The sequence below is a fragment of the Gavialis gangeticus genome, unplaced genomic scaffold (genome assembly GCF_001723915.1).
Source record: "Gavialis gangeticus isolate Ggan-Ray unplaced genomic scaffold, GavGan_comp1, whole genome shotgun sequence".
NCBI lineage: Eukaryota > Metazoa > Chordata > Crocodylia > Gavialidae > Gavialis > Gavialis gangeticus.
The window spans coordinates 13,179,678-13,193,846 of record NW_017728997.1 but is presented as its reverse complement, the minus strand read 5'-3'; the positions used below and the strand labels follow the sequence as shown (position 1 = coordinate 13,193,846).

Below are 14,169 nucleotides of genomic sequence, written 5' to 3'. Positions count from 1 at the left end.
AAACCATCCGGCGTCTCTTTCAATATTACTGTAGCTCAAGCCATTAGGAAGCTTTGATCTACGTTGTCGCCGAGCTCTACGGTGCTCCGCTCCTATAAAGAGGGGAGGTGTGTAGCAGGGCCCTGAGGTGCCTGCTACTTGTGGAGCAGCAAGTAAGGAGCCCAGCTGCTGGTTACCAGGGCAGCCACAGTCATAATAAAGCAGCACAGCTGTGGGTTGCCAGGGAAACCGGTGAGTCAGCTGACCAGAAGGGGCAGGGCCTGGCTCCCATTTAAACCCAGGCTGAGGCCAGGCAGGCAGTTCCCTGCCAGCAGCCATAGAGGAAGGGGGTCTGTCAGACTGGACAAAGAGGAGAGGCTAGACTGCAGGTACAGCCTCAAGACTGAAGGAAGGATACCGCACCCTTGATGTGTCGGGACTAAGTTTATAGCCAAGCGGCTTGAATTTGTTGCAGCCAAGGGGCTTGAGTTTGTGTTGATGGTTTACTGTTTACAACCGGTGGTTTGGGTGAGGCTATTAGGGGTTGGAGAAGGCCTCATAGGGGCTCCACGGTAGCGTGGGGACCCTGGCGCCAGAGAGGGTGCAGCATTTGGGGGTGCACTGACCCCTGCCCTGAGAAGGGGAGCGGAGAATTGGAGGCCAGGTAAGGCTGAGGCTGCATGAGCCCTGCAAGGGGGTTCGAGACCCTGAGGAGGAAATTTGGGGCCACGCATGGCTACGGCCACCTGAGCCCCAAGGCTGCGGTAACCCCAGAGCAAAGGGGGCAGCGTGAGGGGACCCCAGAGCAAAGGGCGCAGGGCGAGAGATGAGCCAGAGCACCTGTGCGGCGCAGAGAGCCAGACAGACCGAACAACGTCTGGGATATCAGCGAGGCTTGGGGCGTGGTAAAGGGGCGGTTGGAGCCACACATAGCCCATAAGGCTGGGGTGCACCAAGTCACACAGTACAGAACAGGGGCCAGGATACAACACAGGACCGTGTCCAAGGGGACGAAAGGCAGCCTTCCCTTATATATATAAAAGATCAAGGCGTGGCAGACGAGAACGTGGGTGCTTTGAGACAAACTTGGCACGGTAGGGGGCGCTAGGGGAGATCACGGCTGCCCCAAGACCCCACGCCGCGACACACATACCTGGAAAGTGTGCACGTGCCGCTAGGAAACAGAGTTTTAAAAACTGGCAAAGCCACGTTTGTCGCAGCCCCACCGAGGACGTTAGTGTGGAAACCCAAAGCCCGGCAGGAAGCCATTCTGTTAAAAGGTAGTCTCTGCAAAGCCAGATGGTTTGAAAATTACTACCCAATGTCGCAGATGGGTCTTACAACAGGGCTGTAGAAGTTGAAAACAAAACTGATTTTTGCATATTTTCCAGATGAAGCTAGAAAATAACAAAAACCTAGGTGTTTTCTTATTTTAATAATCAACCCCAAAATCAATTTCAAACAGATGGGTACCGAGAGATTGTAGAAGGTGCAATTTCTCTCCTCTACACAGCTGCTAAGATTGCACAAAATACAACGTTGTTTAGTTTTCCATATCTTACACATAAAGCTCGTCTAATGCTTCCAATTTTATGCATAAAAAAATGAAAATTTCATGCAGCTGCTTCGCAATTACGCATCTGGTTATTGTTGCAGCTGCAGAACTATCTTGAACAACAGTAAAATATGGGATAACAAGTTAGAAATAAATAAAAACAGTCATTTTGTAGCTTTTTTGTCTGTGTTGAATTTCTTACAAGTCTCTGCAAACTGTAGCATTATGAGCTATTTCTTCAGCAACTTTCTTTTCACAAATAAAATTCCTTTAACATACTTAAACATATCTAAAATTTGTAAATGCCCCTTTTCTATGACATACAGTAACTAGAAGATTCAGTATGCCATTTCTAAATGATTTTTTTTTTCTTTTTTTTGCCCTTTGTGAGTTACTTGCAAGCAGCTATTGGGGTAATTTGATCAGAAATACAACACAGAGAACAATAAGTCAGCACAACATTAGTGTCAAACATCTGAAATGAGATTTTGATTTGTTAGCCATTACTCATATTACTATAAATTTATTGAATATGAAGACATTTGGTGACTAAGAATGGTTATAAAATATCCAAATACCAAAAGCATATTTGAGCTTACACTTACTGACTGGTGCCTTGCATGTAATTGCCTAACAAAAAGAACAGATGGTTGGGGTTTTTTTCCTACCAAGCATTTAAAATTAACTCTATTTCTATCAGTCTTCAAGTGACAGAACTTGATATTAAGAATCTTTTACATTTCAAATCCTAACACGGAAATATGCTTAACCTTAAAGTGGAAAGGTTTGGATTTGAAAATGCCAGAAGCCAGACAGCAAAACTTAAGAGACTATCTTTTGTTAACGCTATAGTAAGAGGGTAAAAATCAGAATTATGGTTGAGTAGATTAAAGGTCAGATTTTCAAAACATAAATGTCCAAAAAATTTTTATGTACACATCAGCTTTTAACCAGTCACCTGCCCTTGAAGGTATACCAACTGCCTGTGGACGTATGCATTCTGCATACACATATGCAAGCATTTAGGTATGCTAAGATTTTGGAAAAATCTCGCCATCTTGAAGAGGAGTAGAGGCAATGTATAGGGAAGGGCATTTGTGCCCGAAAGCTTGCAAAAAACTATTTTTCCAGCTATTTAGTTGGTCTAATAAAAGATCTCACATCTAAACTCGGGGCTAGACACAGGCATGAGTGAACTGAGTGGCTGTCCGGAGCCCGGACAGAAAGGAGGCCCAAAAATGGTAATTTTTTGGATTGTTAATATCATTATCTCTGGCAAAGGGGGGCCCCGATACTAAAAGTTCGCCTGCGGCCCCCAGGAGTCTAGGTACGGTGCTGCCTAAACTCCACAGGAGACTCACAGGCGGGCTTTGCTAAGGACACCACATTGCCTTAATTCAGGTTTTGACCAAAGTCCCACCTACTGCTGTGCAATTGCTGCCCAAGAGAGATAATATTCAACCGAACAACATGGAGAAATGAAGGAAGCATAAGCAGAGGAAGGAAACTAAATTAGGAAATGCAGAATTCCAAGAGGAACAGAAGCAACACAGTTTGCAAATCCAGTTCCACAAAGGGAAGCGGAGTGACCCTAGCCTTTTAAGGCTTGGCTACACAGGGACACAGCCTGCAACGGCAAACCTGTTCTGCACCAACCCCCCGTGTGCGGCCACGCCAGACGTGACTGAGCAATTTCTGTGCGAAGTGTGGCACAGAGAAGCACCACTCTCCCTGCCAAATAAGCACATACACATGGACGGTCAGCTACTGCCCCACACGCTCAAATGCAAGCTATTTCACAGCACCTTCCCCATGGCTTTTCTCCTAGAAACCCGCACTAAAGCACACTGCAATGAAAACAACCTTTTAGCACCTTTCCTAACGCCTCTGATTCTCAATGATCGATTTTTTTTCCCCCAGTAGATGAGGTAAATAAATTGGATCACAGACATATTGATTATTAAGCTGACCTCAAAAAATTACATTACTGTAAATAACACTACTATACAGGCTGTTACATTCATTACTCTTATTGCAGGCTATTGTTTTCATCATTTAGGGCAGTCTTTAAGAGAGAGGGAAACTGATGTTTTCTCTGCTGAAGGTAGCATTGGCAACATAATACAGTACTTTTTATAGGGAGAGAGCTGCCCAGAAGAAAACTATTTTAAGGTGAGGCACAGAGAGAGAGGAGAGTTAGTATTAGTAATATTTATGCATTTTTCAGGTGCTAACAACAGGTAGGGTACTGCACATCTCTGCCTTGAACAGCTTGTGATCTAGCTCAAACCTAGACAAAGCAGTGCAGTCACAAAACAGGCTGCTTTGTGGCAGCCTGCACAGGAAGTGCAGTGATCTGTTGGAAAGATAAAATGTGGTAGGTTGCTTAACACAAAAAAGAAAGGTGGCTTTCCCAGGCATGGGGGATGCCAAGGAAGAAAGCAGAAAGAAGAGATGAAAATAAAAAATAAGGGGTGTAGTGCACAAAAGCTAGGGCTAAGCAAAGGGAATAAGAAAGGGAGCAAAAGGAAATGAAGAGAGCTATAGGCAGAGGCAAATCGTATGGGCCCTTGAAACACAGGCTGAATCATCTGAAGATGCTGCAGGGGTATCCAGTGAATGTACTGAAAAGAAAGGGCTTTGGGTGACGCAATGAAAAGGGGACATTATTAGGTTGCTGACTCCCCCTCTGGTTTCACCCCTAAAAGCACACAAAATCCAGACCTGGGCCAAAAAAAGCTGGGCTAACAAATAGTATTAGATGTCATTTGATGTTATGTAGCATTCAGTGCACCTGGCCCCAGAACAGCCGTGCAATGTGTGCCTTTTTAAGTGGAAAAATCAAGTACTCTGATAGTAATTGCAACAATACCAGGATCCAGAATGCAAACAAAGCTGATCACATTTCAGAAAAAAATAGTCTTAACTTCTCTTGAGCATATCTATTTCACACTGAACCTCAAGAATGTAAAACATTAAAGCAAAACAATTAAAACTGTCCCACCCTCTATGAATTTGAGTCCCTTTTTACATGAGTTAAATGGCAACAAAACAATACTTCTATATCATTAGTTACAAAAAGGTGCTATTAACCAAGTGGAAAATTCTAGCTAGCCAGCTTCTTTGGGATCGTCACAGTATTTTGAGTGTAAAGGGGAAATTTATCCCCTTCTTAAATCTTCTGGGTAAATTGAAATAGGCTGCACCTGCAGATTTAGGGGACAGAAGAGTCACCAGTCTCTCTTCCAATAAAATTTCAGAAATCCATATTTTTTATCAAGTATTAAGGACTCCATTGAGGCTTGTTTTTCCTTCCATAGCTACTAGAGCTTTTTGGGAGACAGCCATAAAATATATATATTTTGGGGAATTTTTAATGTATATATATTTTCAGTATCTTCAGAGCAACACAATCCTAGAAGTGATTAAAAGAATAATTAGTTATTCTTTCTGTACAGTACACCATGTACTTTTCTTTCAAGACCATTCAATATACTGGGGGGGGAAAGGTTGTGCTTAACATGTGTCTAAAGTCTATTGAGTCATGGAGTGGAAGGTAATTTATTTCTCTCAAGAACAAAAATACAAGCGAGAGAAAAGAACAGCCTCCTCCTACCATGCTTCAGTTCTTGTTCTCTCCTTCCTTAGCAAGGTATTGGCACACCTGACAGAGTAGTTCAGATCAAAAGAGAAAGGAATGAAGTTGTGCAAGGAAGTCAGACGGCATGCAGAATAAACCAAGGTACGCAGCCAACTGAGTAGCGGATAAAAGAGTGGAGAGCAAGGCGTTTAGAAAGGGAACTTTCAAGACATAAGGGTGGTCTCGACGTTAGGATTATCTGCAAGGAAATCTCCAGCATGGACTTCACCTCAAATTATTCTGAAACCAAGTGATCTTATTATTGTAGAGAGGTGAAAAGAAACACCACCTCAGAAATGCCAAACTAAAAGAGTGTCTATTGCCTTTATACTAATGAAACAGGATCTAGATAAAAGGACACAATACTTTAGCACCAACGTTTCTAGAGAATCCACACAAGATTACCCAATACCAAACATACAGCCAATGTCTAACCTCTTTTGTACAGGCAGCTCCCACTGACTTCCAGTGATGTTGTCAACTTGTATAGAGAGATGGATGTTGTCTTTTGGTCATCGGGGATCTAAAATAGCACTTACAAAACATTTTGGCTGTTAGGCATAAAAAGAAAATAATGCTCGAGCCTGTGAGTTTAAGGGCAATTTAGCAATCACATGGTTAAAAAGTTATTTCACATAGGATGTGGTTCCAATGTCTCCTCCAAAAAAAGAGAACTGAATATTCTCTTTGAATGGGAAGTTAAACTTAGATCTTCTGATCTGCTCCCTGAGATGGATGGGATGGATACAAAAGGATGCAATGGGTACAAAAAGTGTGGCTTTGCTTTAGAACTGAGAGATTTGCAAACTTCAAACTCACATCAGGCAAAAGAGATGGGATAAGCAGAGATAGTATTTTCCTGTCAATTTTGTGCTGAGTAATGCGGTGCCTTGCACTTCACTCAATCGCATTTCTTGTTGAGGGCTTTTGAACACCGCATCCGATCAATTCCAAGATTTCATCGAATACACGAAACATCAATGAGTAGCCCTGGGGAACATGGGGTGAGGGAAAAGGGACATACAGACATTTTGGATCTGGGAAGCAGGTTTAGCTGCTTCAACCGAGCCTACAGTGGTCTACTGATCAAAGAACCAGGTTACAGAAACATTTAACTGTTTCCAGGATACCATCCCCTCTTGGAAATCGCTTATCCTTTCAATACAGTTTGAACTGTTGATGCTTTGAGTGACTTCTCTTCCAAGCAGAAAAGCAATGGTAGCAAGAAAGGGTGATGCAAAGACAGGCAGGCCATGGCACAACAGGGAGGGGGAGGAGAATGAAAGACTCAGGCCTGAGGGAATCAAGGGAGCACCCTGGGCATATGGTGGAGATGTGAAGGCGGCGGCACACCCTGGCACAAAGGAAAGGGGCAAAAAAGTGGGATGGGAGACTACAAGGAACGGATGGCATGTGCGATGAATATACTTGGCTGATAGAAACCACCAGTGCCCAAGACCCTGTAGAAGCACGCGTGTGCGAGGGAGTATTTTCTGCTGCACTGAAGCATAAACATACCGACAAAAAACAAGCGTAACAAAATGATAGGTAAACATTTTCTTGTAGTTTTTTAAGCAGGAGGTGCTCTCTCAAAATAAAGTGAGATCCAGACAAAGAGACTTGTGTGCGCACAAAGAAACAGCTCATGCCAGACATGATCTATGCATCTAAGTCCCTCTTAAGTCCTGTCTGAAGGATTTAGGTGGCGCCCTTTGTGCAAGGGTGAATTTCATGCCATACGAGAAGTTAATGTTGCCATCATCATTCTGATAGGGAAGTCCACGGTTGAGCAATGAACAGAACCCAGTTTGCAAGCTTCACAGATCTGTGCCTTAGCAATCCACCCTTCTTAAATGCCAATGAAAGTAACAGCTTCAGGTTGGCCAGCTCTCACATGGCATCCTGAATCCCGTCAGCATATATATTTTTCAGATTGGCAACTCCTGCGGATTTCATTCCATATGCATCACAAATAAAGAGATGAATTGATTTTCTCATGCACCCCATCATAAACCTCCTTCTGCATGAACATCTCAGAGAAACTCAGTTCAACTGTTCCTATTTGTGATGCATATGAAACTCTGAGATGTTCACACAAAGCCAACAGAAAGGGGTTTTTTTATTTTATCTGAATGTGATGTTTTATACATGAAAGTTACAGAGGCACAATCTAATCTTTACACCGTTTAACACAATAACCTTTATTCCACTAAGCCAGGGCTGTCCAACTGGCAGTCTGCAAAGCTTAACACGCTGTCCATGGCCTTGTGCCAGGCTACCTCTCTCCACTGACCACGCTGCTGTAGCAGCTGGTGTCTCTGAACTCCCCTTTCCACCTCCAGCCTCCCCTTCCTGCCCCCCACCTGAGGGAGAAATTAGCAAGCGGGGAGAGAAATGGGCAAGCCCATGGCTCACACATGCAGTATGTGGCCCTGAACAGCCCTGCAGAAGGCAAACTCCTCCAATCAGCTTTAAACATTAAACACGTTAAATTCAACACTGGTTTAAAAAAAAGTTTCCTGCTGGATAACATGCATGCAACGAACAGACAGAACACAGCTCTGAATCTGCAATCGTATTAACTTCATCATGACCATAGGCACTACATGACTTTGATAAGTTCCCATTACTCAGAAAGAGAAAATAAAAGATGATCCACGCTTGGGACACTTCCTGAGTACACTGAACAAGTAGAAAGGACATATTACTTGTGGAAGTGGAGAGCTGGTGTTTGTGAAGCAATGACAGCTAACACCTAATTAACAACACAATCTGCCATTAGGTACCGTTCCTCACAATGGATCTCATCTGTGTTCACTGTAAATCCAATACCCGAAGATTGCTTTAGGGCTTTGATTTTTGCCTATTGATGTTCCTAAGGTTGCTATTTCTAGTCTGTGATCATATTTCATCCATGTCCTACTCCCTTTTCTGAGCTGAGACTTGCCTCCAACAGACACAGAAGCTCGAACACACAAAACCTGTATTCTGATCCTTGACTCGTATTTAATTGCAGACACACAACAGAGTCCCATATCTTTCAGCACGTGCTCTGTTGAACAAACTACAGTAATTGAGGTAGCTTATTTACCCACTGACTTTCTTTAGAAGGCAGATCAAGCAATTCTGCAGTAGTCTTAACGCACACCACGATGCTCTCTTTATTTCTCGGAAACTTAGAAATCTTGACTTGAAGCATACATAAAACAAATGCTAAATTGTCTGCTGTTCTGCAAATAGTGCATTTCAGCACTTCCACCTGAGAATTGCTTAGTATGTAAAAAGCAACAAAATCCTCTGGGCCCAATTCTGAATTCCTTACCATGCGCAGCTCCCTTTGAAGTCAATACTAGTGATGTCATTCTCATTTTCTTGACATCTGCCATGCTTATCTTGGTAGAAAAACTATCAGCCTTTTAACTCACTTAAAAAAAAAACCCACTTTTTAAGTGACCTCTTGTACTATTAACAGGTTTTCAAAACCTGAGGAAATTCTATTTAATGTGAATCTTAGATAGTAAAGAGTTCCACTTCAAAGGAAAGTAAGCAATTAACAAAGAAATCGATGAAAGCCGATTGTTGGATAAAAGATATCTTTTCACGTAGGCCTGCATAATACTTGACAACTGAGATCGCAACAAATAATGCCCTTTTGGCAGCTCCCCCCATCGAGTGAAGGTAAATCCAATACTAGCATCTTTGTTGACCATACCCAAAGCAGTATGATCTAAGAGCAAAATCAGTCTTCTCAAGAAATAGCATTTAGATGACTCCTATAATTTACCTGTGAATAAAGCACAACTCTCTGCAAATTCTGTCACAGTCTTTGCCTCTTATTTACCACATTGAAGGTATTATCCTCTGAAACTGTACCAATAAACCCCCACTTTTCCTGTCTTTATGCAGATGAACTGAATTAAGACCTTTCCATATAGTAAGGAAAAAAAAAAGTGTGAAAGGGTATTTCATGATATGATAACTATCTTATCTTTTTAACCTGGAATTATGTAGATAGATGTCTAACACGCAATTTCTTTGAAAGACTGAAAATAATCAGTGTTATTAAAATACCTGACACATTCAATTGAAGGTTGTTACCAGGTGGCATATTACGATGTAACACTCCTGTTCAGACTCTTTTGCACAAATCGAACAATTTCCCTTAACAGTAAAAATGCCTTTATTCTCTTCCCAGAAGTCTGAACTGAACCAGGCTGTGGTTGGAGGCTTATCAGTTCAGAAACTCTTCATGAAATACCACCTGGTATATCTCCAAGGACCTTGCAAAGTAGCCTCCAAACACAATCTGGAGGCATTTTTTTTAACTTGTAGGCTGTCTCTTTTTATTTTGCAGATAAATGTTGTCTCTCTAACTCATCTAGCCCAGTCATATTAGGGGAATGTTGTAAGTATTCTAAGTTGCTCCTTGCATGTGAAAGTGATGTCCAAATGACAGCAGTGTCAGTGAGCTGATTGGATACAGGACAGACAAAGATGGTCTGCAACTCTAATGTAATGATCCAGACAGCAGCAGCACTACGCTCTTGCTTCTGGGTTAGCAAACCAAGGATTGTGACACGATGACAGCAAAACATGTAAAATGATTATGAGGATGTTGTTAATTATTTAACAAATCAATGGAGTATGTCATTCATTTCAACATGAAACAATTTTCATACTGCAAAGCACAATTCCTTATTGGCACAGCAATTCACCACTGCTGTTGATGCAATTATATAAAATGAAAAGAGTAAGTTATCACTGTGACTGATCGAAACATTTTTGTAGCTGAAAATGTTGACAAGCCAGCCAAGTCCAATAAGAACACTGCATGTAGTTCACATGCAGCAGTTTGATTATGAGAGATAATTAGTTTCCACTTTTATATTTCATTTTTCTTTCCAAGTTAAAAATATTTTCAATATAGTTTTCTCAGCAGATCAATATTCCTGTGATTTACATGCCACAATCAATAGCAACATCATTAATAAACTGCAACTATGCAAGCAATAAGACCTTTATTCAACTTAAGTTTCATCTTTTTTTTAGGACACGCAAGTGATTAGGAGGACAAGCTATTATTTTTGCCTCTGTTATACAGACTAGCTCTATTTGCCCTTTCCTGATGTTCACCCATGTAGTACCACATTTCAAGTTTGAAGCAAGATGATAGTAATTCCACTATACTACCAACCCTACATAAAACTAAACTGCCTTCAAGAGAGTGAGGTTAAGAACTGGCACACTGAGAATGCCTAATTTTTGCCTTATCTGATAAAATGTCATATGGTTTCAGCACAGCACTGATATTTACCTCTATAACTTGAGGACCACATCAAAATAGCAGCTCTTAGTAGAGGAGGGACATAAAGTAAAGATGGTTTAAGGATTACAAATCCAGCAGCCTAGATCTGCCATTTAGAAAAGAAACAAGTACTACACCAGAGCAAACAGAATTCAAAATTTCCTTTGGGGATTAAATATCTCTATCTAGCTGCCCAGAAGAAGAGTAGAAGGAGTTTCAAATGGAATGTATGTATGCACTTGCACTGCTCTTTATTTAAAGAGTATGGGTAACCTCAGTGAAAATGACTCTGTTATTAAAATATCAAAAAAACTTACTGGCCCTGTCTACTAATCTATGAAATATCAATCATGTTTCCTGAAATAACCTGGGAAGGTAACCCAGCCTTCAGGCAGAAGAAACAGAGAGAGACAGATCTAAAAACATGTCTGAAAGAACCCTCTCCCCCCCGCCAAACTACCACCTAACTAATTCTTAGAGAGAGAAATCAAATGGTGATAGCAAGAGGCTCTGAACTGGAGTCTAGGATCAGTACTGGAATTACAGTAAAAGATCATTCCAAGAGAAGAAACAAAGGAAAGGAAACTTCAGTTTGCATTACAAGCTTGAACCTAATTCAGATGACCAGAGCCCAGTAAGGTTGTGTGGAAATACTGTAAGTTGAAGGCAGAACCTGACCTCTGAATCTCACTGACATTATATTTTCTAAAAAAAAATGTAATTTATTTTTTTTACTGTCCAGAGGTCCACTCTAACAGGATGCTTGGTAAATGTCAATGAACAAATCCTAATAAAAGTTACTATGGTAGTCCAGTGTTCAGACTGACCATTTCAGTTACTGCCGTGAGAAACAACAGAGGTGACCAACCTGTGGCATGTATGCCGGAAGTGGCACAGTGTATGGCACGCTGAGGACCGAGGACAGGACAGGCAACATAGTAGCAGATAGGGCAGAAAAGCACAGCCAGAGAGCACAAGACAGGAAACAGAAAGCAGAGCAGCAGCTCAGACAGGGGGAGGGATCAGAGCGGTAGCGCCTTTGGGGAAGGCACAGGGGTCTTTAGTGGCATACCAGCCGAAAAGGGTTGTCCCTCACTGAAATAAGACATGGCTGCATTTTCTTTTCTTTCATTATTCCAGACGACATTTTCTTTTTGTAGCAGAACTGAAACACGCTAAAAACAGGGACAACCATATTAAAATGCAGAGAAAACTCCCATACATACAGCTGTACACTGTTCCTTCGAAGTGCCCTACAATTTGCATTTACATGTTCCATGCTTTTCTAATGTTATTAAAGTGCACTTTTCAGGCAGATTGCAGACAGCATAAAAGAATCTGAAGCATGTAATCAGAAAGCTAAACACTGCAAAAAAAAAAAAAATCACTTGATAAGAAAATTGCTGTATTTTAAGACAAGCCAAATCAAAAGCACCTACCTTCTCAGCTTCTTGCAACAATCATGCACCTGTATTAGCCTCTGTCTGCACAGGGACACTCAGGAAAATTAAGCTGATTTAACCACAGGTGCCACACCCATGACTTGATTTATAATTATATTAAACCCCCTTGAAGATGGTCCTCATTCAGTGGCTCCAAATCACTGTAGTTGAATCTTCTGGAGGAAAAAGCTGCAGGGATCTAAGGCCACTTTTCTCCTGAATGAGAGCACCCAGACACAGCTTAAGGGCTTGAAGTTTGGGGCATTAACAGGAACTTTTCCAGCTCCCTTATATAGAAAAGCCATTCAGAAAATGGCTTATTCAGACTATTTTCTTTTTTAAGAATCATTGGGTGCATCTACATGTCAACTTATGGCAACATTGTTACTGCGCTCTGCTTTAGTACTTCCTTTTGGAGGTAGTAAGTGCCCGCATGGCACCGTGCGCAGTTAAATTAAGCCGCCACTTTGCCATAGCAGTGCGCTATAATGAGGGAGCGCGCCGCTAGGGCGAAGCAGCTGCCGGTAATGTGTTGATGCACATGACTACTACAGTGCTGTAGGACAGTGTATAGATGCACCCATTGTGCATTGTGTTACATCCCAGCATTTTTCAATGCAAAAAGATTTATTCTTTTTGCATTGAAAAATGCAAAAGAGAGAAACATGCCCAGAAGAGAAACATGTAAATATGCACGTCTGAAATAGATTTTCAAAATCTATCACTTGGCATTCTAGTTACTATAAACAGGTTTATTGACAAGCATACAATCCTCATGATGCGAAAAGGGCTTAATCAGCTAGTACAGCAATTGCCTTCCTGTTTAGGTCTCTGTATAAAATACACGCATAAAATCTAAGAACACGCAACTAGGGGATGTATTTATACATCTTGCCATTATGTGAAAAAATGTGAGAAGCACAAAGAGCTCTTATGGATAAAGAGGCAGTTGCCAGATGACTGGCACCACCCTGTGTGCATTACTGATGGACAGTCTATCAATTCTCATTAGGAACCGCATGACAGAAAAACAAAGTGAGATGCTATTGAATACAAAACCAGAATCCAGCAAGATGATTTGGGGATGCTGGGAAGTGAAGCAATTTTTAACTTAGCTCTTTTGGACAGAACGGCTTCTGTGTAGGTTTGATCTCAAGTCCATCTGACAGAGGGATGCTTTTCACTTGGATACTCTAGGCCAAATTCTACCCGCCAGTGCATCACAATTTTAATAGGGAACATAGTGAAATCGCAGCACTGGGATTCAAGGCATCAGGATTTCTTTACTGGCCTTGGTCACAGGCTCCTGCTGTGGTGCTGACAATTCATTTTACCTCTGTCTCTCCTTTTCCCTTGATGGACAAACCCACTTTGTAAATGAGTAATTTCTATTTAAAAGCAATTGTAGTTGTTTCCATGTTAGTTGTTTTTCTTCCCCTGTCCTTTATTACAACACTTTTGCTTGCAAAGTCTCTTTTTTAGCAAGTTCAGCTGTTTCTCTCCTTTATTCCCACAAGTCTTTATCCTGTGTATGGCATCACAATGATTTCCGGAACAGCCAGTTATGATGTTACATGCTTGATTCTTCATTCTTAAAACCAATACAAACCATGTTAATTAAAGACGTCATGTTATTTAATAAAAACAAAGCTCTGGAAAATATTGCTGTTATAAAGCTTTCTTCACACATGGCATGAAATATACTTTTATAGGCTTTGATCATATTTCACATCACTACAATGAACATCAACTTTAAGACTGTGTACCAACTAAAGAGGAGGAAATTTCTTTTCCAGACTGGTATCTGGTAAAGTAGATTTCTCCCATTATTGGTCAACTTACTTAGTCTCTTCGCAGCCTCCAGGGCATCATTTGCAGTATCAGCCACGAAGAATCTCTGAACTGTAACCCCATGGTCTGCCATCAGTTTTTTACTCTGATATTCCTGTAGGTTCAGCCATCGTTGAGGGGTTAATTGAACAGCCTACAGAAATGAAAGGGGAAAATAACATAATGCTCATTAGGAACAGTTCATGAAACAGTCAACTGAGCCATTAAGCCTCACAGTCACCTCGGCTAGCAATAAACAAAACTGTTTAGATGAAAAGGCAAAATATGCGTCATTTTATAAAAATGCCCTTTCTGAACATTTGAGAGACAAACACCTTCTGAAACCTAGAGAAGAGACTGAAGCTCACAGGGTGAAGCTGGCTTGAAATTACATATTTCATTTCAATCAACCCAGATG

General features: G+C 41.4%; 1 protein-coding gene across 1 annotated transcript in view; it reads right to left on the bottom strand.

Moving 5' to 3' along the window:
* SUCLG2 (succinate-CoA ligase GDP-forming beta subunit) overlaps positions 1-13,925 on the bottom strand; it is a 158,445-nt gene extending 144,520 nt beyond the window's left edge. The window contains exon 1 of the mRNA XM_019504793.1: positions 13,764-13,925. Within this exon, the coding sequence (XP_019360338.1) occupies positions 13,764-13,845 (82 nt within the window). The 5' untranslated portion in view covers positions 13,846-13,925. The remainder of the gene's footprint in view (positions 1-13,763) is intronic.
* Between the last annotated feature and the right edge of the window lie 244 nt (positions 13,926-14,169).